Source organism: Hippopotamus amphibius, chromosome 1 (assembly GCF_030028045.1).
Source record: "Hippopotamus amphibius kiboko isolate mHipAmp2 chromosome 1, mHipAmp2.hap2, whole genome shotgun sequence".
Taxonomy (NCBI): Eukaryota; Metazoa; Chordata; class Mammalia; order Artiodactyla; family Hippopotamidae; genus Hippopotamus; species Hippopotamus amphibius.
The window spans coordinates 9,010,871-9,038,611 of record NC_080186.1 but is presented as its reverse complement, the minus strand read 5'-3'; the positions used below and the strand labels follow the sequence as shown (position 1 = coordinate 9,038,611).

General features: G+C 52.1%; 1 protein-coding gene across 3 annotated transcripts; it reads right to left on the bottom strand.

Annotated features, from left to right (window-relative positions):
* MFN2 (mitofusin 2) lies at positions 1-27,741 on the bottom strand. Of its 3 annotated transcripts, XM_057696507.1 has the most exons (20): positions 27,507-27,741; positions 26,146-26,281; positions 25,661-25,727; positions 21,668-21,846; positions 17,457-17,592; positions 14,297-14,459; positions 13,527-13,651; positions 12,706-12,814; positions 12,485-12,592; positions 11,242-11,395; positions 11,006-11,073; positions 10,743-10,864; positions 8,248-8,374; positions 7,868-7,972; positions 7,491-7,593; positions 6,860-7,080; positions 6,127-6,282; positions 4,468-4,664; positions 3,509-3,643; positions 1-2,147 (listed from the first exon to the last, which is right to left on the bottom strand). In XM_057696507.1, exons 4-20 carry the CDS (start codon positions 21,840-21,842, stop codon positions 2,078-2,080), a joined length of 2,274 nt encoding a protein of 757 aa, XP_057552490.1. In that variant the 5' UTR covers positions 21,843-21,846; positions 25,661-25,727; positions 26,146-26,281; positions 27,507-27,741; the 3' UTR covers positions 1-2,077. The 3 variants fall into 3 exon arrangements, with proteins under 3 accessions (XP_057552490.1, XP_057552468.1, XP_057552479.1); XM_057696485.1 differs by lacking the exon at positions 25,661-25,727 and having other exon boundaries at positions 27,507-27,740; XM_057696496.1 differs by lacking the exons at positions 25,661-25,727; positions 27,507-27,741 and adding an exon at positions 26,382-26,536.

Below are 27,741 nucleotides of genomic sequence, written 5' to 3'. Positions count from 1 at the left end.
GGGTTTCCAACTAGGTTTTATTTTAGTGTCCAATATTATCAGCAAGGATACAGGAGTAATCCAGGCAAGTATATCACCTTAAATACATCAAAGAAAAAACCCACCGTGTCAAGCACGTCTTGCACTCCAGCAAATGAACATAAAAACAGAGAACAAAGTTAGCAGCATTAAATTAAAGTGCTTTTTGCCACACTTCTTTCAGAAAGAGTCTTGCCCTCAGTGGTATAAATTCAATTTTACTTATTGTATAAGAAGCTCAAAATCTCATTCATTGCCCAGGGGCTACATTCAAAAAAATTCATGTTTGGTTATTCTAAATAATTTCCTCCCCCAAAAGCACAAAATTCATTGAAATTGTGTGACAGTGATTTCTCCAGACACACTGGGAGATGACCACCATCCAGGCCTAGCAAAAAGCTCAGAGCGCCCTCACGCCACAGGGCAGCCTCAGTGAAGTCCATCACTTTGTTCCACATACCAGGGTAGATTGAGGGTTTGAAGGACAATTGGGCACCTGGAGAGCTGGGCACCTGGAAAGCACGCCACCTGCATACCACCCACCAGTGAGCAGAGGCCATCAAGTCATTTCCCCGAAGTCGGAGGGCGGGTGGATTCAAAAGAGTAGGACAAGCCCCACCTCTGTGCCTGGGCCCCACCTCTTTCTGGGAGAGAGGTGCTGCTGGTTTCTAGGAAGTTCTCTGACCTGCCCTGCAAAGGCTGACACCCGAAGGCTGCTGGCCCCAGACAGTTAACACCTTGGAGACAGGAACCTGCCCCCACTTTGACCAGTAACAACTCCCCAGCTCAACAACAGGAAACACTTCTCAAAAGCAACACGAGGCCCCATGTGTCCGCTGGAGGCTCTGGGATTGGGAAGGGTGGGAGGCTGGGTGCTGCGTTCCCCGCACTGTTTCTCGGCCACGTGTGGCATCGCTGGCACGGGTGACGTCGTCCAGAGGTCTGTGGCCACGGGCGGCGGAGGCGGGGTGAGGGGTGGGAGCATCGAGCTAGTAGGCTGGGCCCTCAGACCCCACGAGGCCCCACAGAGCGAGGCCAAACCAAGGGCCTGCTCTGCATCAACTCCAGATTCTCCAGCGTCCTGGGGGGGCCCACTCCCCTCAGCCTGCTACCAAGGTCCCCTCCTTCCGCCATCTTTCCTTCAACGACATCCTTTAACAATCTGGACCAAACCATCTTTCACGAATAAGAAACCAGACTAACATGCTAAGGACAAAAACCAGAACAAGGGCCACAACAAACAGGAGGCAAGTGTCTCCCCGTCCTGGCACGGGTCGCCCGCGACAGCAGGGGCACGGGGACGCGCCCGCCGCACACCCCCTGCCCTCCGCCACTCAGCGCTCCAGCCGCCTCTGCGACATCCTTCCTGCCGCTTGTGGCACGAGGCCCGCCTCAGCCTAAACCCGAGGCACGCTGAGCCCCAGCACCAAGACTGAAAGGCTGGTCTGGAAGGCTCTGCAAATGGGATAAAGCATGAAAGCCGAAGGACCACACTGACACATAAGCCACACCCTCCTGGGACAGCCTTGGCCTTCCTGGAACTACTCCCCGTGCAATCTGGGAAGAAAATGCAACCACCCCCGAAGGCTGCCTTTCTCTGCAGGTGAGCTGGGGTGCGTGGTGGGCAGGGGTGCCACGGGTCAATGTTAATGTTGGCCCGGGAGGGGGTGTCTGCCTGATACCCTTAAAGGCCCAACCAGGCCTTCTGCAATGCTGGCCGATCCCAGACCTCATCAAGCAATCAGATGGTTCTCAATCAAGAGAGCCTGACAAAGCAGTGAAAAGACTCCACTGAACTCCTCAGGACCATGCTGTCCACAGTCATCACTAAAAACAAAAAGGCTCCTTTCAGGGTATGAGCCGGAAGATCTTCCTGCAACAGCAGGCAAAGGAGGGGAAAAGAACGAGCGTTTCAGGGCTCAAAACGGTGGGAGACAGCGGGTGCTTTCCTTCTCACGGTGGCGGCAGCGGACAGGAGGTGCGTGCGGCCCCGCTGGGAAGCCCCGCGCAGCTGGCGGTGCTGCCCCTCCCCATGCAGGCTCCGCCTCCGCGCTGCGCACTATCTGCTGGGCTGCAGGTACTGGTGCGTGAACATGTTGAGTTCGCTGTCCAACCAACCAGCTTTATTCCTGCAGAGAAACAGTTATTTTGAAGCAGTAATAGCTGATAACAAGTAACAGCAGTATATGCCAAGCGCCAATGAACCAGCTTTATTCCTGCAGAGAAACAGTTATTTTGAAGCAGTAATAGCTGATAACAAGTAACAGCAGTATACGCCAAGCGCCAATGAACCAGCTTTATTCCTGCAGAGAAACGATTACCTTGCAGCAGTAACAGCTGATAACAAGTAATGAGGTTATATTCCAAGCGCTGTTCTACCGGACACTTGACTTGTACAGACTCACTTACTCCTTTACTCCTCTGATAACCTCCCTTTCACAGATGAGGAAGATGAGGCCCAGAGAGGTTCAATAACTTCCTACCGTCACTTGGTCACTTGACTAATCAGTGGTGGAAACAAAATCAGGCTTTTCTGATCGTCCAGCCCCGTGTTTGCTTCATGCAGGGGCCCCGGGCAAGTCCCCGAACTGCTGGGAACACAGTCTTCCTGCCTGTCGGCAAGGGGCTGGGCTGCTGATACACAGCCCTTCTCAGGTTCACCCTGTGCCTGCAGACGACGTGCAGCAGAGACGCCCACCCCCAACACACACCCCTTGTGAGATGTCCCCGGGACGAGTGGCATGTCTCTAGAAAACAGCTGTCCCAGGGCGGTGGGTGGGGAGGGGAAGGCCCACTGATACCCTCTGATGCAGCTCCCTCTGTGCTGACGTCAGGGCCAGGGCAGGAAGCCCAGGGTCCCCGGGTGCTGATGTTATCTCGGCTTCAGAGCACTTCTACACTCAGCTCTGTGGCTGTGTCATGAAATCTTACTCCATTTTACAGATGAAAGCAATGAGACATAGGAAGCCTCAGTGATTTGCCCAGGAGTAAGTGCTGGGACCAGAAGCCAGGACTCCTGACTCCTGAGACCCCTCCTCTCTCCAGCAACCTGCTGCTGGAAGCTCTGACTTTCAACAGAGACCCTACGCAGACCTGGGTTCTGCTCTGGGTTCTGCCGCCACCGGCTGCCTGGACAGCTCCCCTGTGGGCACAGAGGCTGATATGCCGCCGCCCCCGGGCTCACAGAGAAATGGTGGAAAGTGTTCCCACCAACAATAAAGGACGATCACCGTGTGGCGTGCTGGGCTCCAGCACTGGATTCTTCTACTCCTGGCTTGACCACCTACTGTGGAATCCCAGATAAGTTACTTAACCTCCCTAGGCCTCAATGTTCCATTTTATAAAGTGAAGGTGAGTATATGCCCCTGAAGGGGTGATGAAGATCGCGACAGCACAGGTCAAGTGCCTGAGACACCGCCGTTAAGGATGTGCCTGTGCGCTATAATCTCAAGGGACCAGGCTTGCTCTGCAGCCACGTGGCCAACCTCACCTGAGCAGTTTGGCTTTGCTCTGAAGTGAATCAAGAACCTCGATTTTCTGGTTCATGGCGGCAATTTCCTGCTCCAGGTTCTCTCGGGTGACGTCGACTTGCTGGCACAAATGAGCGAAGGTCCCAGACAGCTCCCTGAGCGGAGAGACAGTCGGGATCAACCAGGCCGGGTCAGTGGCAAGTCCGACACAGGGCAGGGCCGCGGCAGCCCATCTGTCACCTGCACCAGCCCTGGTTCGGCAGAATCTTCGCCACTCCCTGCTGAGACCATGGACATCACACACCACACACGCGCTAGCATCACCGCAGTGTGAGGACCAGGAGCACAGAGCAGGGTGCCCCGGCTTGGGTGCAAGAGACCAGGATTCAGATCCCGGCTCTGCTGCTAACCAGTCGAGTGCAGGAGACACATGACTCCTCCTGAAATCTCAATTTCCTCATTTTGAAAAAGAAGGTGCCAATAAAAATGTCTACCTCAAAGGGCTCGGGAGAAAATGAAAAGTTAGATGCAAAATGCCTAGCAGAGGGCCTGCCGCATAGCAGTAAAAGGCAGGCAGCCAGCACCTTCATGACCACCACCCAGATCAAGCAATCCATTCCCACCTGCCCTAAGATATGCCACGAAGGATGGGCTGTGGCTTAGAACATCAAAGCTACGCCCACAACCCAAGCCCTTCAAGATAACCTTTAAAAGATGGCTACAAGTAACGCCCCTCGTCTTCCCATGTCTTCCTTCCTTGAGGGACCAGAGGCCTACTTGGTCCCAGCCCAGGATGTAAGGTGTCCCTGGAGACTCCTCCCCCATCCCTGGCCTCCAAGCTGGCACTGCACAGCTGAAGGCCAGAGTCAGACAGCGCTCAGGGTCCCGTGGTTTCCAGATCAGGTTAGGCGGGGACCTAGAGGGCAGTCCTGAAGCACGGGAGCCGCACTGGCCCCTCGGGGCTGACGGGGCCACTCACTGCTGGACTTGGTGGCTGCAATTGGAGCCAGTGTAGCTGATGATGAGCTGCAGCTTCTCGCTGGCGTACTCTACAAACTGGCGCTTGAAGGCCCTCTCCTTGGCCTTGGTGGTCCAGGTTAGACGCTCGTAGACATAGAGGAGGCCGTAGAGGCCAAGGGAGAGGGCGATGAGTCGCCAGCCGACAGCCTTCCACACCTGCAGAGGCACAGCGGTCAGCCTGCGCAGCCCCTCACCCATCCCACCGCCCATTTCTCGGCCTGTTGCTGCCAGGACTCTCCCAAGAGCCTCAGGGGCCTTCGTGCTTCTACTTAGAACACTCCTTTCAATGTCTTCTTTGGTCCCACTGAGGCCTGAAGGGCAGGGACCATCTCTAGTTTGGAAACGAGGGAAAGTTTGGAAACTTAGTTGTGGGCCACACAACACGATTTGTACAAAGGCGGTGGGGCCACCTCTGTGGTTGTGAGCATCAGAAGCACAGATCCAGGCACACAGAAATCTTAAAGATAAACGCTAGAGTCCTCTGAAGTGACAGTCCACTCGAGTGACACTGAAAACAAGCAGAATTCTGCACATCAGTCTTCAGTACATGGCTTCTTTTGGTCTCATTTATAACACTTTGGTTCAAGGCAGTATAGTTACAGTCAAAGACTACTGGACTTGGAGCCAGAAATCGAGGCTCTAGTGCCTGTCATCCTTGGCTGTGTGACCCTGGGCAAGCTTGTTTCCACCCGTTTCCTCCCAAAATAGGACTAATGGCCTCCACGCAATTCCCAGGGTTATTTGGGTAAAGTGAGACACTGACTGTAAAAGGGTTACATAACCATCAAGTGCCAGCTTCTCAGCTAATGACCCTCTGCCAGGTCACCATTTATGAAAAACGAACCAGAGCATGTAGCATCTACAGGCCAGGAGGGATGGGGCCTCAGCACCAGCCCGCCCTAGTCTTACAAGCTGAGAATGCAACTCCTGGCAGTTTTTCAACAGTTACGTTCTGCCACCACTCTACAACTCAAACGACCATGACAAAGAGAACTTGCCCACATCATCAAGAAAATCAAGGCATAAATCACTCTAGCTGCCGTGTGTCTTGGGTCAAGACATGAGGAGTACCCCAATTATCCAGAAGGCAGCCTGTGATCACAGGCCTCGGGGCAGAAAGAAAGGGCAATAAAACTGCAGCTGGCGAGATAAGGGTTCAAGGCCCAGCCTGGCCTCTTTTTGTCTCAAGTCCCTGCAAGTTTTGCTCTCAGTTTCCTCACCTACCAATGAGAAACTCCTGGTCACACCCACCTCTCTAGAACTCAGATTCGTCAATTTCTCAGGTCACTTCCCTACCCTACTGGCCCTACAGGGGAAAGAACACGGCCCTGGAGTCAGATGGAGCCAGAGTTCAAATCCGAGTGGTGTGTGTTTAGCAAGCCAACTGCATGCTTATAGGTGTTCTTCTATAAAATGGGAACGTAAACGTCATGTTACTTGAGTGAGACTTAAGTCAATAAGTGTATGTAAAGGGCTAAGGCTGCATGGCTCCTGAGATCACAGCAAAAAGTCGTCGTGGATGTAAGGTGCTGGGCCAGCACAGGGACCCCCACCAGACTGTGCCTCTCGGTCCCCACCCACCTGCCCCCACCGTTCCCAAGCAGGGCTTGTCACTGACCACTCCTCCAACAACGAGAATGCCCATGGAGGTCCTGGAGGTCAGGGAGGCCAGGCCGGTAACCATGGAAACCATGAGCTCCTCTTGGGTGAGGGAGCCCTGGGGCAGCGGGGGCATGCTGGGGTTGGCTGGGGTCAGGGGCATGGGCCGCTGCACCTGCAGAGAGAATGAGGAGGGGCTGAGAAGACGGCAGCGAGTCTCTCATTCCAAGAGACCCTCGGTGACCTTCAAGGCTGGGGGTCCAGAACAGGGACACAAAGAGTGGCTCTTCAATTTCCTAAAAGGAAAATAAGCTTTGCACATAGCAGAGAAGGATTTAAGCGTCCTAACAGACCTTCTGGCCCAAGGGTGAGCACCATGGGACAGCCCAGAACAGGAGCAGTGGCCGCCCTGGGAAGCTTCAGCGCAGGTCCCCAAGTGTCGGACGTGGCCCGAGAGCAGCCCAGGCAATAACTCCAGTGGTACAGAGATGGGGGTTCAAAATTTAAACGCGAAAATGGTGACATGTGGACAGATCGGTCATCTATATTTAACAGCTACATGCTTATTTCATTCGTAGTTTCAAAATATTAGTGCTAAGGGTCAAGCTAAGTTGATCTGTGGCAAAGGTCTTACCATGGTGGTGGCCCACATGCCCCGGCCGTGACCTCAGGGAACCCCTTCCAGAACAGTCTGTGTGCCTAGGGTGCAGCCCGACCTCCCTCGATGACCGAGGGTAAAGGACTTTGCTTGCCTGGTCATTGTAGCCCATCAAGGCCCGGCGGCTGTTCTTGGGGCCCAAGAACCTGTTCACCAGCATGGTCCACCCGAGAGAAAAATGAAACTCGATGTCCTCCTGAAAGTCAGCGCACAGCTTGTCACAGTTCAGGTCATAGCTGAGGGAGAAGCACTGCCGAGGGACCAGCATGTCTATCTGACTCCGCGCAGACACAGGCAGGAGGGGTTTCAGGCCATCTGTCAGGAACAGAGACGGGGAGAAGGCCCAGCTACTCAGCCCCATGCATGCCCCTCAGCATACCCACAGCCGCCAAGGAGGCTGACGGTGCGGCCCAGAAACCAGGCCTGGACGAACGGGCCTGTGGGCAGGGGTATGGAGACCGAGGCTCCAACCTGCCAGTGTGCAGACTTAAGGAGCAGGCCAAACTCTCAGCCCATGCTAGTCCCATGCGGTTACATAAGACGCCCCCCGACCCCCCAATTCTATGTATGGAATGAACTCACGACACATGCCCAGAACCTCAAGGTAAGGAGCTGACTCATGATAGAAGGTGACAGACAAGGAGAGGTCCTTACTCCTGTAGACTGGCCTGAACTGATCTTTGGGCAGCCCAGGGCCCGGGTCCTGAGGCCCCCGCAGCACTGACCTATCATCTCCTGCTGCATGGTCTGCAAGGAGCTGGTGATGGCCGTGGAGCAGCGGTCCGACATGTTTCGGCCCAGCCCTTCCTCTATATGGCGGTGCAGTTCCTGCAGCCAGAGAGAGGTGAGGGGAAGCCACGCCCTCCGCCAGTGTTTCCCCCTGGGGAGCCCAGGGACAGGGAAATCCGAGGCTGGACAGCCCAGGCCCACCAGGTGACAGCAGCAGGCGGGCCCCGAGGAGCCTGGGGCTCGTGTCCCTGGCTGAGGGGCCCTGACTCGGAGCAGCAGCAGCTGAATCGCTGTCTGCTTGGTGACTCCATCCAGTAGCCAAGAGGAAACCAGGGGGATCCCTGCCCAGAGCACCTGCTGCTTAATGACTCACATTCTTGTAGACCTTGAGGACCACTGGGGAAGGGTGGAAGTCCATCTGGTACTCGTCCACCAGCACAGAGAGGCGCCGGATCTCCTCAGCCATCGCAGTCGACACCTAAGCAGAAGAAGCGTGCTGGTGCCAAGGAGGTACATGGTTCAATTCCGCAGCCCCAGGAGAGAGGCTAACAGTCTCTCACAGACTGGGTATCCTTCCCCTCACACCTGCCATGTCCTCAGCTGATCTACATTCTTGCATCAGGGCCACGACTTCCTCCCGGAAGGCTGAGGAGCCCCCGAGGAACAGGACATCTGTGTTTTCACTTTCCTAGGGCCCCGGCCTCTACTTGAAGTCCAAATTTCCCCAGTGTGCTCCCTCCCCCTACTTCTCACCTGCCTCTCGACTTCCTCCGTAATCTGCTTAATTCGTAGTTTGTAGTCCTGCGCCAAGAGTTCCAACTGCTTGTCAATAAATCTCAGCCGCTCCTGCCGCTCCTCACGCGTTTCCAGGCAGTAAACCCTAAAAGAAAGAGCGCTGGTTACGTGACGCAGGTCCCCACGTGACTAACCAGAGGCGTAGGAAGGGACGCCGGGAAGCCTGTGTGGCCCCAGCTGTGAGCCTGGTAGTTGCACAAACATCCCCTTCCCAGGGAGGAGGGAGAGACGGTGCTGACAACTCTCTCTTAAGTTTTCTGAATTTGCAAGATGTGGTGGTGACAGTGGGGGAGGGTGCTTTCAGGGGTTTTAGAACAAGTTCTGCCAATTAATATAGAAAAAAGTCACTAGTAATCAAGAAAAAGAAAAAAGCGGTACTACACTACCCAGAAGCCTGGCCAAAATCACCAAGTCTGAAGTACTGATGGGGTCAGGGAAACGGGAGTTCCAGCATATACTGCTGGTGGGACCACGGATGGGTTCAGATGTTTCAGAAAGCCACAGGTAAAACTGGGTAAAACTGAAATGCATATACCCTAAGATGAAACATTCCACTTCCAGGAATTAATGCTACAAAGACTCTTACAGATGGGCACAAGGGGACACACAAACTGGCATCCACTGCAGCAGGGTTTGCAATAGCAAAATAATGAAATCTAAAAATCAGTCTAGGGGAAAAACAGGTATATTCACGATGGACTGCTCTGTTCCAGCTAATAGTCCTAAACTCCAACTACAGGTATCAACAAGGACAAAGGGTAAAAACAGGTATCAAAAGGACAAAGAGTGGAAAGAGAAGCTGGGTGCAGCGTGATCCTGTATCTATACATTTAAAGCACGTGCATAGCAGCACTGTATTCTCCAAGATTTACATAAAAAGTACTTTTTAATGAATGACAGGACTACACACAAAATTCATGATTGTAGTTGCCTCTGAGGAGTGGGCAGAGGGACACTGGGGCAGGGGCTGAAGAATCAAAGGGTAGTCAACATTTTTTTGTGTGTTTTATTTTAACTTAAAAATAATGGGGCACAATGTGGGGCTTCCCTGGTGGCCCAGTGGTTAAGAATCTGCCTGCCAATGCAGGGGACATGGGTTCGATCCCTGGGCTGGGAAGATCCCATATGCTATGGAGCAACTAAGCCTGTGCACCACAACTACTGAGCCTACGTGCCGCAGCTACTGAAGCCTGTGTGCCTAGAGCCTGTGCTCTGCAACAAGAGAAGCCACCGCAATGAGAAACCTGCACACCCACTTGTCACAACTAGAGAAAGCCCATGTGCAGCAATGAAGACCCAATGCAGCCAAAAATAAAATAAATAATAAAATAAATCTTTAAAAAAATTAAAAAAATAAAACTAATACAATGTTGTGTTAATTATATCTCAAGAAAATTAATTGATTTAAAAGAAACAACAGTGAAATCAAAATGCATCAAAGATCTAAATATAAGAGCTAAAACCATAAAACTCTTAGAAGAAAACACAGAAGTGGATCTTCATGATCTTGGATTTGGCAATGGATTCTTAGATATGACACCAAAAAAAAATAAAGTAAAATAATGGGGCTTCCCTGGTGGCACCGTGGTTAATAATCTGCCTGCCAATGCAGGGGACACAGGTTCGAGCCCTGGTCCGGGAAGATCCCACATGCCGCAGAGCAACTAAGCCCATGAGCCACAACTACTGAGTCTGTGTGCCACAACTACTGAAGCCCGAGCGCCTAGAGCCCATGCTCCGCAACAAGAGAAGCCACTGCAATGAGAAGCCCGCGCACTGCAACAAAGAGTAGCCCCTGCTCTCCATAACTAGAGAAAGCCCCACGCAACAGCAGCAAAGACCCAGTGCAGCCAATAAATAAATAAATAAATAAATTTATTAAAAAATAAAATAAAATAAAATAAAATAATACCATGAAGCAGGGAATTCCCTGGCAGTCCAGTGGTTAGGACTCTGTGCTTTCCCTGCCGAGGGCACAGGTGCAATACCTGGTCAGGTTCAATACCTGGTCAGGACCTAAGATCCTGCAAGCTGCGCAGCATGGCCAAAAAATTGAAAATAAAAAAATAATGCAAAGCAAATACTGCCAATTCTGTGCAATGGAAGCAAGGTATGTTATCCTCTGTACTTTCCTATACTTTAATTTCTCAAAAAAAGGGTATTTTTAAGAAGTCTGTCCTGCTTTGGGCTCTGAGAACAGCTGCGGTGCTGGGCGCAGCGCTGGGCCAAGGCCGCCAACGCGGGCTTGTGGGGAACCTCATTGCACAGGCCAGGTGGGACAGACAGACACCCCATGGCCTCCTCAACAGGCTGCTCCTTGTGGCTTGAATGTGGCTTGGCGGGAACCCTGAGACTCCGCCCTGGCTGCCGGCTCTGGCCCTGGGCCCGGCTCCAGGCAGGGGCCAGGCGGTCTCTGCCATGCTCCCTCCGCCTGTCAGCTCCTAGGCTCTTACCGCTGCTCCTGCGCCGCGATGTGCAAAGAGTCCATGATGAGGCGAACGGCCTCCGCGATCTGCTTGGCCCGGACCGTGTGCTGCTCAAATTTGGTCTTCACAGCCGACTGGGAGATGCACTCCTGGAATAGACAAGCGGCGCCGAGGGAGGTGGAGGCCACCAGCCAAGGGCCAGGCTCTGGCACTCACTGCCAGGGACACGGCCGGTGAGAGACGGGGAGGCAAAGAATCACCAGACACCAGGATCAAAGGCCTGTGCTCACCTCAAATCTCCTCTCAAAATTCTGAAACTCAAACATCCTCACTTGAAAGCCTTCTGCAAGAGCACCGCCTAGGAGAATTGCACCACATTAGTCCAGAAGTAACTTGGCAGCCGAGAGCTTCTCACTTAGGGCTCTTCTCACCACCTCGTTTTCAGAACCATGTCTACCAGCTGACTTAGCAAGAGACCCAGAAACTCAAGTGTTAGGGAAAAGCAAGAAGCCTGTTCCACTGTCACCTCCTTCGGGCATGCCCTGGGCCTTCTGGATCCTGGCGTTGAGCACCTCCTTGGCAGACACGAAGAAGATGCGGTCTCCAGCCTGGCCTCGATCCACCACGCCCAGCTCATCCACCAGGAAGCTGGTACAGCGCTCCATGTGCTGCCGCCGCACCTGGAGCCCAAGCAGACGGGTGTTACGTGACCAGGTGGGGTGTAGGTGGGCTCCTCCTGATTGAGCCCACGGCCCCCCAACAGCCTCTTTTCTAAAAAAACAGGTAATCTGTTCACATAGCTCAGGATTCAAAAGGTACAAACACACACGCAGCAACCATCTCCCACCATCTGTTTTCCAGCCACCAGGCCCCCCAGAACCCATGTCATGGAGGTTCCCTGGGGTACAGCCTGTCAAAGACACCTGGTGCATGAACACGCAGAAACACGTACATGTGCCCCAAACTGCCTTGTTAGAGCCTACAGAGTGTCTCACGTTGGTGCCCCAGAAGGAAAGGATACTGGGAGTCAAGAAACCCACACCTGGACTCTGTACTGACGAGTGTGTGTGTGTGTGTGTGTGTGTCCGTCCCCCGCCCTGGCGCCTCATTTATTAAACAAGTGGGTGCCACCTGAAAATCCCTCCTGGTTCTGAAGCCCTAGGGTTCTACTGCTGGAACTTCAAAGCGATGACAGTCTCTTGTAGACACCTGCCACGTGCCAGGCCTTTCTCAAAGTTAGTAGATTTCATCCTCTCAACAACTCTATCTACTACATCCAGCTCACAGGGGAGAGTGTACCAGAGGGTCAGGGAATTCACCAGCCACGCGGCCCAGCATCAGCCTGCTGACTCCACGCTTTATCATCGCCCCATGTCACCTGTCTGTTACTCCTTTTTCTTTCATTTCACGCCTAAGAAGTACAGCATTCTGAGCTGTCAGTAAGAACCAATTCTGGATGTCTTTCTAAAGCTCAGCCTGTTCCACAATGATTAACTCTTTATGGACTAAAGAGAGCAAGAAAGGGTGCAGCTAACGTGGTGGGGATGCTTCTCTGACCTGGAGGAAAGCTTTTTGAAGACTAGTGGGTCCAGGGAAGTGAATGGGAGAAGTGAAGGGGTATTTTTAAAGCCAGCAGCGGCCCCAGGGAACACTTGGGACACCTTTGGTGATGAAATTCACTCGGGAATGTGGCCTGGGAGACCACCGAGAGGCTCTGGGGAGACACACGGGGCGGCATTCCCCACACTTCTGAGTAAAGAGGCACCCACCTCCTCCATGTACTCGGGCTCCGAGGCAGACGCGTCCCAGCGGTTGTTCAGGATGAAGATGTTCGGGCGGGACAGGCGCTCGCTCACCTTGTGGAAGAACTGCTTTTCCTGGATGAGGAGGGAAGACCTCAGTGGACGAGGGGCTGTGCCAGCCAAGGCCCTGCCAGCCCGCCCGCTCAGCTGGGGCCTCGGAGTGTGGGAAAAGGTGGAGGCGGGGTTACCGTCTGCATCAGGGTGGACTCTGAGTTGGCCACCAGCACGAATACATCAGCGTCCAGGCAAAATTTGTCAATCCAGCTGTCCAGCTCTGTGGTGACATCGATGCCAGGGCTAGAGGTGACAGGAGTAAACCATCATCAGGCACACAGACCACGGGCCCTATTCTTCCTGCTCTGAACAGACCTGAGGCAGCCAGGCAAAGGAGGAGAATGCTACAGAAGGGAGAGAAATCAGGCCTGGCCCTTATTGGGGGATTTTTACTTTTCATTTCATATCCTTCCAGATTGTCTGAAAATGTGTTTTTTGCCATATGCATCTATCACTTTTATAAAAACCTAACGATTTGAATTTTATTTTGGGGGTATACAATTAAGGTAAAGTTCTGTATTTATGTGAGTCTGGCAAGTACCATAGTACCACATTTCTTGATAGTTATAGCCTGTCCACAAAGCAGGAGCAAAGTGTTCCTCTGAGAAAAATCAAATACAACACAGACCACACCACTGCAAGCTCCACCCCCGCAATAAACATACTAATGTTGGGTTGAGGCTGAGAACCTTCCCAACTTTTGAGTGTCCTCTCTATTCCTCTTTACAAACCATCATTGGGACACCTTCAGGGCCCTGACGCCTGCCCAGGGATGCAGTAACCAGACCCTGGAGGAAATCCAAAAGGCAGGAAGATTCGGTTGAACCAGTTTGAAAAGCAATATACTTAAGCAGAGCAACAACAGGACCTAGGGGACCCTGGGCTGGATGATCCAGAAATGGAAACCTGGTGTCCTCCCAATCTGGACCTCCTGGGGAGGCACCTTCCCTCTTACCTGTCCATCAGCACGAGGTCATCCTTGAGAAGCGGGCACTTGGAGTTGGGCCACATCACACTCACCAGGCTGCCAGCGTGCAGCTGCTCATCCTGGTGAAGGGCGTGGGCCAGCTGGTTCACAGTCTGACCGGGGAGGACGGAAAGAAAGATCAGGCTGAGGAAGAGCCTCCAGGATGGAGATTTTTGGTGCCGTCTGGTCATAGATGGCGGCCTGAGACCACTGCCCAACCTGCTACCCGTTTTTCTTTCATTTCACACATAAAAAGTCAAGAGCTGGGAGTTGCCAATAAGAACTAACTATTTTCACTCCTCTCTTAAGTTTCTTTCTTGGATGTTGTCCTAAAGCTGAGGTTGTTCTGCATTAATTAATCTTTTATGAACTGAGATGAGCATCTGGCACCAACCAAGGATGCAGCTGACTCGCAGAAAAATGCAAACACGCGAGCCCCCAGCTGACGTGTCAGAATCACAGCGTGAGTGCAGGGATCGCTCTCTGGCAACAGCCCAAAGAGCAAGGCACATGGGCTCTTCATCGCAAAGAGAAAAGGCCTGCCTAGCAATTCACAAGGACTGTGAATCCGGACTCTGGGCTTCAGACCCTCGCTGAAGCTCTCGCACCTCTCAAGCAGCCAGGCCAGAACAGGGGCACAGCCCTCTCCTGAGAGGTGCCAGTGGTCCTGGCACAATGGATGCGCCGGTTGGTCTAAGCCCGGACTCGACCCGCCAGCGTGCCCAGGGCTGAGAGCCAGGCCGGCCCTGTCCCCTCACCTTGACGCTCCTCTTCTCCTCTGAGCCCTCCGTGAGGAGGAAGGCCTCGTGGCCATCCGTGCCCTCCACCCGCAGGAAGCAGTTGGTGGTGTGGCCGATCCCGGAGGGCAGCACCTTGTCCCAGAGCATGGCGTTGATCACAGTGCTCTTCCCGTTGCTCGTCCTACGGGGAAATCCTGGCTGTCAGTGAAGCTACCGCTGTCTGTGTCTCAGGCTGTCACTAAGAGTTTACAGCCTAGAAGTCCAAAGTCTTGTCCTCTGCAGTGACGCCAGTGCCCACACAGGCAGGGGGCACCCTGTGCTTATGAAAATGATGGACAAACCATCATTTTGTGAGTGTGACCCGAGCCTGTAATGTGCTCCCAGTTCATCACGGCAAACCAACCCACAAGGGGCTCCCACGGTGCGGTGCTAGCACGTGGACGCTCTCTGCCCTTGAGTGAGCCTGCCACCGACCTTGAAGCTTTCAGCGACACTCTGGAGACCACCTGTCTGACTCCGACGGATAACCCACTCCATCTCTTCTATTTGAAACCAATGACTCACCCCTTGGGTGTCTTCCTCAGTCTAAGAGACCGCAGCTGAATGACCCCAAAGTCCCTGGTTTTCTACAAAAGGCCAATTTTGCTGCTTTTCTCCCATCAGGCTCCTCCCAAACATGAAGCCCACCCGGCAGTCCCAGCTGATAATGGCCTGCTACAGGGCAGATTACTGTAGCATTCCTACCCATCACACCCCTCTGCTACATTCTGGTTCTTGAAAACAACTCTCTTCTGCAGACTCACCTGCTCCAGCTCACCAAAGCCAGGGCCACAGCTCTGAGGTCAGGATGAAAAAATGACAGCCCAGAGGGCTGAGGGCCACCCCTGAGGTGATTAGGGCCAGTGGGGCAGAGTACCTATTCCTCAGGCTACCACTGTATGCACAGCATGCAACCTGTCTGGGTGCCTTTTTTTTTCTTTTTTTTCCTGTATTGGGCTTTAATTTTTTTTTAAAGGTGCTGTGATATAATAAGAAATATGTTTGGTCTCTGTCCCCAGTTCCTGGCACAGAGTTCCTAAAACCCTTGGGATTTCCTGAGTGACAGGAGTGTCTCTAGTTACTCATAAGGAGCTCCTTTTGAGCACACCTGTTTACGCTAGCGAGGTGACTTAGGTGGGGCCCCCAGACAGCCTCAGGATGGGCTGGTCACCAGGAAGACCAAGTGATAAGGAGGTTGGGAAAAAAAGAAAAAAAGAAAAGGAAAGAGGGGGCTATGGATTAAGCTCAATAAAATCTCCTCAACAGAGAGCTCTGATGCGCTTCGGGGTGGAAGGCGGTGCACCTCAGTTCCCCAGGGACAGTAGCTCCTGTGCTCAGGACCCTCCCAGACCTTGCCCTGTGTACCTCTTCACCTGTATCCCTTACATTATCCTTTATAACAAAACAGTAAACGTGTTTCCCTGAGCTTTGTGAGCTGCTCTAGCAGATTAAGAGGAGGAGGTCGTGGGAACCTCTGATTTATAGCTAGTCGGTCAGAAGCACAGGTTTCCAAATGGCATCTGAAGTGGGGGCGTCTTGTGGGACCAAGCTCTTAACCTGTGGGGTCTGCCGCCACCTCCAGGTAGTGTCAGACCTGAGTTCACTGTGTAGGCCACCCAGTCAGCGCCCACTGAGAACTGGAGAGTTCCCTGGTACTGCAGCAAACATTCCAGAGGTGCCTGCTAGACCTCGAAGTGTAACAAGGAGATCTGAGGGCTCAAAGTATAAAGCGCTTGGTAGAAAACATACGGAAAAGCCTCACGACACTGGGTTTAGCAATTTCTTAGATGACATCAAAAGTATAGGCCAAAAAGTATAAACAAATTGGACTAATATCAAAATAAGTTTTGTGCATCACAAGACAGTGAACACAGGGAAAAGGCAACCTACAGAATGAGGGAAAACATTCGCAAATCATATGTCTGATGAGGAGTTAAACCCAGAACCCCTACAACTCAAACAACAAACAAACAATACACCCAACAACAAACCAAAACCCCCCAACAACCCAATTTAAAAGTGGGCAAAGGACCTGAATAGACATTTCTCCGAGGAAGATATACAAATGGCCGACTAACACATGAAAAGATGCTCAACATCACTAGTCATCAGGGAAATGCGAATCAAAACTACAAGAGATACTACGTCACGTCCATCAGGATGGCTACTATCAAATAATCCAGAAAACAAGTATTGGGAGGATGTGGAAAAACTGGAACCCTTGCGCAATGCTGGTGGGAATTAAAATGGTGCAGCCGCTATGGAAAACAATATGGTGGGCAGTTCCTCAAAAAATTAAAAACAGAGGACTTCTCTGCAGTCCAGTGGTTAGGACTCCGAGCTTCTACTGCAAGGGGCACAGGCTGGCATGGGTTCAGTCCCTGGTTGGGGAACTAAAATCTCGCAGGGCGGCCAAAAAAATAAAAACAGAATGCTCATGTAATCCAGCAATTCCACCTCTGGGTATATTCCCAGAATTGAAAGTACGGTCTCAGATACCTGTACACCCACGCTCACGGCAGCATTATTCCCAACAGCCAAAAGGTGGAAGCAGCAAGTGTCTGTCACGGACGAGTGGGTAAACAAGGCACAGCACGTACATATGACGGAACATCATTCAGCTTAAAAAGGAAGGGGATTCTGACCAATGCTACAACGTGGATGATTCCAGAGGACAGGGTGCTAAGTGAAATAAGCCAGTCACAAAAAGACAAATATTGTATGATTTCACTTACGTGAGGTTCCTAGAGAAGTCAAATTCACAGAGACAGAAAGCAGAATGGTGGTTACCGGGGGGTGGGGGAGAGGGGAACGGGAGTTGTTATTTCATGGGGAGAGTTTCAGTTTTCCAAGGGGAAGAAGTCCTGGAGGTGGATGGTGGTGATGGCTGCACAACAATGTGAACGTATTTAACAAAAGTGAATCGTACACTTAAGAATGGTTACGATGAGAAATTTTACGTTATGTGTATTTTACCACAGTTAAAAATAAAATAGTAAGAAGGAGAGTGCTGAACTCTGAGGCATGCCAGCTGCTTCCCCGCCTTGGGGCCCTCAGACTTCCATCCTGCACAAAGTGCCTGCCTCCCTGCCTCCCTCCCAGCTGGGAACAAAGAAGGTATGAGGACTCTGAGACTCACCGGCCAAAAAAAGCCACTTTCATGTGCCGCCGGGCCAGCACCTCACTGATGCCCCTCACTTTGGACAGGTAGCCTTTGACGTCCAAAACCTGTTCTTCTGTCGTAACAGGGTCCAGTTCTGCATCCCTGTAGGTGTCTGGAGGTGGAGATTGAAAAGGGCTCACTCCGTGGTCAGAGTCCCACAGTCCCAAGTCTGGAAGGCAGAGTCCATCACCGTGGCTCCTGCCACCCGTGGGCTGAAGGTCCAGTCCCCCTACTGTGGGCTGCAGTGAGTTAACACAGTCTGGGAGCCACACTGCCTGGGTTCCAGTGCAAGAAGTGCTGGTTCTTACCTCTTCCTGGCTTTGTGACCCCAGGCAGATGAACCTTCCTGGGCCTTAGTTTCCTCACCCTTAAAAGGGAGATAACAACAGTACCTACTTCATGTGACTGGTGACAGGATTAAATGAGTTAAAACACAAAAGTGCTAAAAATGGGGCAGGTACCTGATGAAGCCGTGGATGTTAACTGCCTGTTAAGTATTTTTTACTTAACAAATACTTACCAAGTTCTCAGTATATGCCAGGCACTGTTCTGATCACTTTTCAAACACGGTCTCATTTAATCCACATCATGTACCCATCAGAGTCAGCAGGCAGCAGAGCCGGGATTGGGACCGGGTCCCTGTGCACTGTCACGGGTCCCTGTGCACTGTCACGAGGCCCTGCCTGTTCTGGTCCCGCTCACTGCTCCAGCCGGGTCAGGGCATCCCGGCCTCGCATGCCGTCTCACCACATCCCCACACTCGCCACTGCTCTGGGCTTTGCTCAGTGCTTCCCCACCCCTCCCCCACTCTGAAGAACGAATGCACCACCTTGGGGTGCCCTGGCTCATTCCCGCTTAGCCTGCCCTGAGCCCCCCAACCTGAGTCAGGCCCCCTTGTTTGTGCTCCCACAGCTCCCCGTACTCCTCCCATCTTAGCTCTTAGCTCACCACAGGGTAACCGCCTAGCTCACCTGTCCACATCACCTACCACATGAGGGCCAAGCTGTCTGATCCCAGCACCCAGCGCTCAGCAGGTGCACAGTGCTTGCTAAGCAAACGGATCCTGGGATCACAGCCTTGCTTTTTTCCCAGTGCCCTTGACAGGCAGATGGATAACACACTGTGATAGATGGAAGCAACGCAGCACGATCGTGCCCCTTCCTGTCCAGTACTGGCCCCAGGAAGGTCATGAGCTGGCTGCACAGCAGACGGGCGTCTGCCCCTCAGCACACCCTTGCAGCAATGGACTAAATGTTTATGTGCCCCCACGTGATGACTGTATGATGGTACAGCTGAGCTTTCAACAACACGGGGGCTGGGGGGCCGACTCTCCGCACAGTCAACAACCAGCATGTAATTTAGTCCGCCCTCCGTATCCACGGTTCTGCATCCACAGATTCAACCACAGACTGTGTACTACTATAGTACACATCTAAGGGGATCCGTATCTAAGGGGATCTGCGCAGTTCAAACTCATGTTATTCAAGAGTCAACTGTACGTAGAGATGGAGACCCCATGCCTGGGATTAGTGCCCTTAGGAAAGAGACCCAGACAGCGAGCGAGCCCCTCCTGCCCTGTGGTTACATGTGATGTTACAGAGAAAAGACAACGGTCTAGGAAGCCAGCCTTCGCCACATGACAAATCTGCTGCTGCCTTGATCTTGGGCTTCTCAGCCTCCTGAACTGTGAGAAATAAATTTTTGTTGTTTACAAGCCACCCAGTCTATGGTATTTCTGTTAGCCGCCCAAACAGACTAAGACACTTGTGAACCACTGGGCTGACAGGCCCCAGCCCTGAGAACACTCCCACAGCATCCAGAGCACAAGTGCTTTTCAGAGATGCGCAGCAAGTTTCCCCTGCAGCTGGTGCCACAAAAGGAATTGAGTGACGCGGCCTCCCCACATCCACTGGTCACTCCCTCGGATCCATCAACATTCTTCCCTTATGTGGGCACGTGGGTGTGGCCTTTGGAATGCGCCTCGGAAGAAGCTGGCTCTCAAGCCTGTGGCTACGTTTAAAAGACAGCCGACAAGCTCTTGTTACCTGCCCTTTAGAGAATGGTTCCAAGGCAGTAGCCATCCCCTTCCCTAGCCAGGACAATCCCAAATACATCTCAGGATGGCTCCAGCGCATTCCCTTCTAGTCCACCAATACGAGAGCCTCATGTTTTCACAAAAAGAGAAATCAAAACACCCACTCCTGATGCCATTACACAAACACCTTCCTTATTAAGCATGTGCTCATCCACAGAACCATCGGAGTGAGTCAGAGCATCAGAGGGTCAGTCTGGGCTCCAGGGGGCAGTGCCCAGGTCTGTCCCATCTCTGCATGTACAGGGCCAGGCACACCAGAACTGCTGCTAAATAACCAGATAATAAACTGGAATAATTTCAACCACCAATCTTATAACCTTGAGATTCAAATTTTTAAATTTAACAAATACTTTGAGAACACCTCTCTAGCATCAAGCACCACGCTGTGAGCAGGGCATAAAGAGTCTATTCTTAGTCTGTTCGGGCTGCTCTAACAAAACACCATGACGGGATGGCTCAGACACCACAGAAATGCACCGCTCACAGTTCTGGTGGCTGGAAATCTCAGATCAGGGTGCCAGCCTGGTCAGGTGAGGAGACGTCTTGTCATATCCTCACGTGGCGGAAGGGGGTGAGGGAGTTTTGTGGGGTCTCTTTTTCTTTTTTAATAATTATACTTCATTGGAATATAGTTGCTTTACAACGTTGTGTGAGTTTCTACTGTACAGCAAAGTGAATCAGCTACACGTATACATATCTCCCCTCTTTTTTGGATTTCCTTCCCATTTAGGTCACCAAAGAGCACTGAGTAGAATTCCCTGTGCTATACAATAGGTTCTCACTAATTATCTACTTTATACATAGTATCAATAGTGTATATAGGTCAATCCCAATCTCCCAATTCATCCCACCCCCACCTTTCCCCCTTGGTATCTATACGTTTGTTCTCTACATCTGTGTCTCTATTTCTGCCCTGTAAATAAGATCGTCCATACCAATTTTTTCAGATTCCATATATGTGCGTTAATATATGGTATTTGCTTTTCCCTTTCTGACTTACTTCACTTTGTATGACAGTCTCTAGGTCCATCCACGTCTCTACAAATGGCGTGGGGTCTCTTTTATAAGAGCACTAACCTCACTCACGAGGGCTCTACCCTCACGACACACTCCCCTCCCAAAGGCCCTACGTCCTAACACCAACACTGTGGGCCCTAGGACTCCAGCATGTGAACATGGAGGGACAAACATGTATACCAGAGTACTGGAACTATTTCCTTTCTTTAAAGGGAGCCTAAAGTAGCAGCCTGACATGTAACCCAACAAGAAGCCAAGCTGCTCCAGGGGAAAGCAGAGAGCGGAGAGCAGTGTGCTCTGGGGGACTGCCACTGAACTTCCAGGGTTCTGCAGACTAGAATTTGGAAACCCCTGGCCTCACCTGAGCCTCTCTTTCACAAATGAGGAAACCAAGGGCAGATAAGATTCAGCTACTGGGCCTTCACTGACAACCCCAGGAGCTGGAGCCGAAGTGTGCCTTCTGGAGAGGGAGTCTGAGAAGCCAGTGGCTGGAATTGGTGTTCAGACTGAGGGGGTGCCCTGGGAACCAGTCTTTCTCTGCTGATGGAGCTGGGATTAGAGGTTGGGCTCAAGTTAGGAACTAGGGGAAAAGGTGCTGGTGACGCAAGTTTCTTATTCATAGTCCTGCTGTCTAAAAATATCAGAGCAAAAACACCCTGGTCAGGAACAACCAATACCTGGTACTGACGGCGGCCAGACCCAGCCAAGGAAAACACCTGGGCTCTGGAGTCAGAGACACCCAGCTAAAGGCCGCTGTGTCACTTACAAGGTATCTAACAACTCTCAAAACCTCAATCTGCTTGTCTCTTAGACGAGGATACGACTCACCTACCCCTCGTGATTAAGTGGAACAGCACTGGTAGAATTCTTCAATGATAGGTTCCTTGTTTTCCTGGCCCAGTTTCCCCAGAGTCCAGTTCCACATGATGCCAAGAGTAGAGCACTGCTGAAGGTGACAACCCATCTGGGCATGCGCTCCTCAAGAGCAGGGCTGTATCTCCCCACCCCCAAACCCTGCCACCTAAATATAGAAGCTGACAGGAGCGGGCCTGGCTGAGAGGCCTGCCTGTCTCACCTTCGAGGAAGGTGGCACTCTCCTGGATATAGGCCCCCAACTGCTCAAAAATGCCATTGATCTTCTTCTTGGCGGTGACAAAGTGCTTGAGCGGGGAAGCGTTCACTTCGGCCATGTGTCTCTTATCCTTCTTGACAGTGACAATGGAGTTGCATCGAGAGAAGAGCAGGGACATTGCGCTGCGAGAGAGAGAAGACGTGAGCGAACCCAGGGACACCCGGCTCAGGACGTTCTGCTGGGGTGCGGCAGGGGGACCGGCCCTCCAGGACTAGACCAGGGACAGTGAGATCAAAACCGGCATCTCAAGAGTAGGAAGGCACCGCTTGAGCCAGTCTCCCTTGTCACACGGTGTAGACACCCAGGGCCCTGAGCTCAGGCCCAGCCCCAGCTGTTCCCTGCCTCGTGAACAGGGACAGGCCTGCCTTCCCCACCCCAGAGAGAGAGAGAGGGGAACGACAAGGTAACACACAGTGAGGCCCTCTTCTTAGCCTTACGCAGAAAAGGGTGACAGAAATTTCACTTATTTCCTACACATCACCGCCCTGAGAGAAAGCCAGAGTATTAAAAGCAGTGAAAGCATAGTGACGCTCCAGGTCAGGCACTCCCACCACTGTGCCTTGGCCACTCTGCTGCCCAGTCCTGATGGCCCTAATTCCTAACAGGTTTTAGGTTTTTGGTTTTTACTTCTGGTTGCCAGGGAGGGCTGGGGGGAGGATGGCAAAGAAGGGTGATCCTCAAATGAGAGAGGTCTACTACAATTTACTTAAAAACGTTTACTGTTCTCTTTCACTATAAATGTGTACACTGTAGAAAATGTGGAAACTAAAGGGAGAAAAAAGGGCACAACCCCACCATTCTGTGACAGGCACTATTAACATCTGCCTATCACCACAGTCTGTCTGTGTGCGGGTAGCCCTCTTGCTCTTACTCACACACCCATCTTTGCAGCCTATTTCTCCTCACATGGCAATAACGTGTTAGGGGCCGTGAGGCTTAACTCCAAAGTCCTAGAGATCTTTGCTCAAGGTCAAAAAAGGCAGACAGACCAGAGAAGATGGTCCCCAGATGTGGCTGGGAATCGCCGGATCATTCCTCAGAGTTCCCACCACGCACCGTGCCACTCCTTCAGCAGAGCCCTCAGACCCTGCGAAGTCACAGGAAAAAGGCCTTTCCAAGGATGAGGGGTGGTGTGCACAGCCGTGTGGGCCTGACTCTGCCCTCCCCAACACTCAGCAATTTCTAGTCGGCCCCTCCCTCCCCAGCCACCCTAATCACAGCGCCACCCGCTCTCCACCTGAGCCAGCACTCACTCTATCTGGGAAATCAGAGGGCACTGCCCATGAGTGAACACACACAAGAAAATGCCAAAGCGTGATGAACCAGTTCCTGAGAAGCAGAAAGAACACCTGGAAAAAATGCATAAATAACGGAAAACTGGCCCTTAGGAACTAACCATCCCAAAGAGTGGGTGGAGAGACCCACAGGGAAATGGGAACCCACATGCTTTGCCTAAACCTACAAATTATTTTGCGATGCTCATGGTTTCTGGGGAGATGAGAGAGAGAAGCGACAGGGTGTCCGTTTCTACCTTTCCCCCGCCAAGGAATATGTCACAGCTGGGAGATTTTCTTAGCATGGAGCCCACGAGTCACGGGCTGCAATAAGACAGCAGAGCTCTGAGAAGGGTACTGGGAAGAGAACAGCACTGGCTCCTCCAAAGCAGCAAAGGAGAGTACTTTGCAATCAGGCTCCCTGTGGCCCAGCAGGAAAGACTCTTAGAGAAACAAGGGATACGTGGAAGCAGAAGAGGAAAGTCGCCGAATGGAGAAGAGGATCTGGGATGGCATGATGTAGCTAGCATTGTACACAATAGATTCTGGTATCAGACAGAGCTGGGTTCAAATCGTGACTGTACTATTTCTGGGCTGTTTAAACCTCAGAGGCTTGGATTCGTCATGTGTACAAGCGTGATATCATGTAGACTGTGAGAAGATTAAAGATGACATGGCACAAGCTCAAAGGTAGTTTACATGTTATAAAACAACAACAGTAATAAAATCCATCAGCAAGATCGCAAGACTCCCCCCTGGAACAGCCAGCCTTCAGGGGAGGGCAGAGGTAACTCCACCGCCAGCACACCACAGCTGCCCCACGCTGCCACGGGGATGGAGGACACAGGTCCACTCAGGGGTGAGGCTCGGCACTGCCCCGCCCCAGAAGTGACTTGCTTGCAGGCAGCAAATTCCCAGAGATCAGCTGTGCTTTAGAAGCAAGTGCTTTCAAGTTCTGGTCATTGTCTGCAAGCCCAAAGGGTATAACACCACAGGCATTAGTGTTCAGTAAATGCAAGATTCAAAAGCACGCACACTAGTTAAAGCTTAGTGCCTCAAGATTATTTGGTCTGCTCGGAGTATAGCCAGTCCAGGAGCTGCCCTGCTCTCACTTTCCCCAGCCTGCAGCTACATGCCCCGAACCTCTGGCCTGGAACCTACCACCAACCCCTCCAAAATGATTCCTCTGCCTCTGTTCATGCCTGAGCTGAGATTCTATGTCTGTCTTACACACGCTGCTTTCAGTCTGGAATCCTCTTTCCCTATTCACCTACTTGGCCTACTCCTCCTGTCCTTCTAGACCCAACTCTAGTGTCACCCCCTCCATGAAGCTTCCTCGACATCTCCATGGAGGCCATGCAACCTTACTGAAAGTTTTTTTTTTTTTTAATCATATTTTCTCCCCATCTAATCTGTGAGCTTCTAGAAAGCCAGTCTCTGATACAGAACAGTGACCTATTTCCATTTCTACTTTCCTCCTCCACAGCTGAGAGAGACATAGTTTGAGTTAGGAACGCCCCTAAAGGGGATTATCTTCCTACCCTTTTAAACTTAGAATACATATATTTACTTGTTTCTTTGGCTAAGCATCTGTTTCTTAGTATCTGGAGTCCAGTGAGTCAAGAGAGTTGAAGAAACCTTTCAGATTCCAGGATGCAATCCTTCCAAAGAGCAAGCTGGGCCACACATATGTGCACACACGGACCATAGTTGCAAATACACACACACAAGCCAAGATAAGGCCCCCGATATCTTGGGGTTCCACCTGCTGGCTTCCTACACTTCCAGAGTGGGGGGAAACAGCTGGTTCCTGTTCCTCCCCTGGAAAGCCCTGATAGTCCCTACTTTACCGCAGGGCTCTCGGCAGGCATGTGGCTAGAGCTGAGCTCCAGTATCAGCTACACACAAAGTGGCAAGCTTCAAGCTGTTGTGACTGCCTCAAAGTGCTCTTGAGGCTGTGGTTTCAGAGAGTTTCTGGCACCATTTCCCAAAGTGTGGTCCACAGAACTCTAGCGCACACAACATTCCACACAAAAAAGGTTCCACAGCAGAACCAATTTGTAAAACACTATATGCTACAGTCCCCTCCACTGGAGCACACAAGCACAGCAAAGACTTCAGGAAGGAAGACCTGCTGTAAAGACCCTAGCTGAACTGTATTTAATGCAGCATTTCACAAATTTATCTGAAGAAACCCTTCTTCTATGTCACAGTTTTTAAAACCCTGAGGATCATACTTTGGGAAAAGCCTCATTCATCCTAGTAGTTTCCCACTCCCACCCCAAAAAACTGCTGGGAGCACAGTATTACCAGATATTAACCTAAGACCAGAACCAAAACCCAATTCTAAACTGCTATAAGGGACTTCCCTGGAGGGCCAGTGGTTAAGACAACACATTCCCAGTGCAGGGGGCACAGGTTTGATCCCTGGTCGGGGAGCTAAGATCCCACGTGCCACATGATGCAGCCCCCACCAAAAAAAAAAAGACAGAAAGAAAAATAAGTGGCTATTAGCTCTCCCAGGTACTGAAAAGCTGCCTCAACCTAGGCTGTTAGTTAAGGAGGATTAGGTGCCTTAGGCGTAAGGATAGCAGCAGCAAAGTTCACCGCAACGTGGGTTTGGATTCCAAGCACAGTCCCTGAATCCACACCACCTCCTTACCCAGTTTCATGCACAGCAACTCCTAGCAGGGAAATAAAATGGATCCACGGGTCATCTGCTGGCACAACTGGAACAGAGGAAAAGCTGAGAAGTTGAAACAAAAGAGTGTGCGGGTAAAGGGGCAGAGCGGCCTCTCAGCAGAGCTGTGATAAGGAGCCAACGAGCCAGCTTCTGCTGGGCAGAGGGGGAGGCAGGAGCCAGCGCAGAGAGAACAAACGAGGGAGATAGAGACTCGTTCTTCAGGGAGCCCAGAGATCCCAGCCACTTTCTGAACTGTTGACCTTTAAACAAGCTCTCTCGGCAACCAGTGAAATCCTCCATTCAAGGTGAAAGGACATACAGTTTTTTTCCAACACAGGCTGGAACACTCCGGCTCTGTGCAGAGATGACCCCATCCAAGAGACCTGCTGCTGGATGGCCAGCAGAGCACACCCCTTTCCACTCCACCTGGATCCAGGGAGCCAGATGTCACAGTCACCACTTACTTTTTGGATGGTGAGAGACCTTCACAGGGTGGGCATCATGGACGTGGCTGGAGTCAAAAAGACGAAAAGAACTGGAGTTTTCCTCTGTCCTGTCTCACGCTGAGGTTGGCTACTGACTGTGTTGACTCCACCAATTCTGAGTTATTGAAAAGGAAAAGGGACAAGTCAACAGGCAGGAGAAGAAAAAAAAAAAAGTCACACAAGCCTATTTAGGTTTAAAAGCCAAACAAACTCACCCCTGAGGGAAGCTTACTCACTGAGGTGTTGGGGTGGTATGTGAGAAAGTGCCCTGGGGAAAACAACACACAAGCACGGGCCCAAGCCTGGGTGTGCACACACCCACGTGCTCAGCCATGTGCTGGTGAGAAGCAAGGACCCTGGTAAAGGCACATCCAGAGGGGTGAGAGGAGGGGGCAGAACCAGGACAAGGACTGGGCTTGAGGACTGTGGCACTGAGGACTAGAGACAGAAGAGTGTAGTTAAGACAGAGAAGTGGAACTTATTGAAAGTCTCTATCTGCCAGATGCTGTAAAATACCGTACTTAATTCTCAATTCTATGGTGCAAAGAGAGGCTTGGAATTCTAAAAGGTTTTTGGACGGCTAGTTAAGTGGCCAAGCTGGGAACTGAGATATCGGCTTCCAGTGACTATAAAGCTCACTTGCTTTTCAATTATGGGGAGCTGCCTTATCCTACCCCTGGGGATGGGAAGGGTGACAGTCAGAGCCCTTTCTGGGAGGAGGGAAAGAGAGAATGTAGAAAAATTAAAGAAACAGGGCAATCAAGGCTTACAATAGACGGCCATGGACAGTTTTGGCTTCACGCATCCAAGCAGCTAACTATTGGACGTTTTCTGTCTGCCTTCTGTGTGTGTGTGCTAGGCGCTACAGTAAAGGATGGATAAAATACAGTCCCTGCCCTCAACGGGGCCTACCGTCCATTGAGAAGCCAAACATGTAAAGAGACAACTGTGCCAGAGCAGTAAATGCCCAAATTTGGGGAAGTCGGAGCAAGGCGCCTACGGCGATGAACGTAGGCACCTAGCATGTGCTGAATAAGTGCTAGCGAATATAGAGAACTGGACGAGAAATGGGGAAAGGGCAGGGGTGGGATGTGGCGGTGAAGCGTGAGAAAGCGGGGGTGACAAGACGCCCCAGGGGACCCCACCCCCGGGTCCCGCGTCCCGCCCCCTCCTCTCAGGGCCGCGGAGGGCCCGGCTGCGAAGCCGGAGCGTGGGGACGCCCGCCGGCCCGGATCCTGAGCCCCCGGGTACCCGGCGTCCCACCGGCCCACGCCGGGGGACTCAGGACTCGCCGCGCTCGGCCCGGCGGACCCCAGCACCCGGCGCGCTCGCCCTCTCACCTTCACCTTCCCGGCCTCCCGGCGGCCATCATTACCCCGACGTCACCGACGAGCGCCGCCCCAGGGTCAGGCGGGAGGAGGAGGGAGGACGGCGCGTCACCAGCCGCCGCAGGCTCGCCGTTCTGGTCCCAGGGAGTCGGTGGACTCCGACCTCAGCGAGTTGCACCCCACTAACCCTTATGGGTCAGGGGTCAGCTGGCTCAGCGCCTGGAGAGGCACCTCAGCTCTCCTATTC

Coding starts and splice junctions, on each gene's coding strand:
- MFN2 (XM_057696507.1), bottom strand. CDS start 21,842: ATGTCCCTGCTCTTCTCTCGATGCAACTCCATTGTCACTGTCAAGAAG. Junction 10,865..11,005: donor ATTTTGAGAGGAGATTTGAG/GTGAGCACAGGC, acceptor TGTCTATTCCAG/GAGTGCATCTCCCAGTCGGC. Junction 6,283..6,859: donor TGATGGGCTACAATGACCAG/GCAAGCAAAGTC, acceptor TTCTCTCTGCAG/GTGCAGCGGCCCATGCCCCT.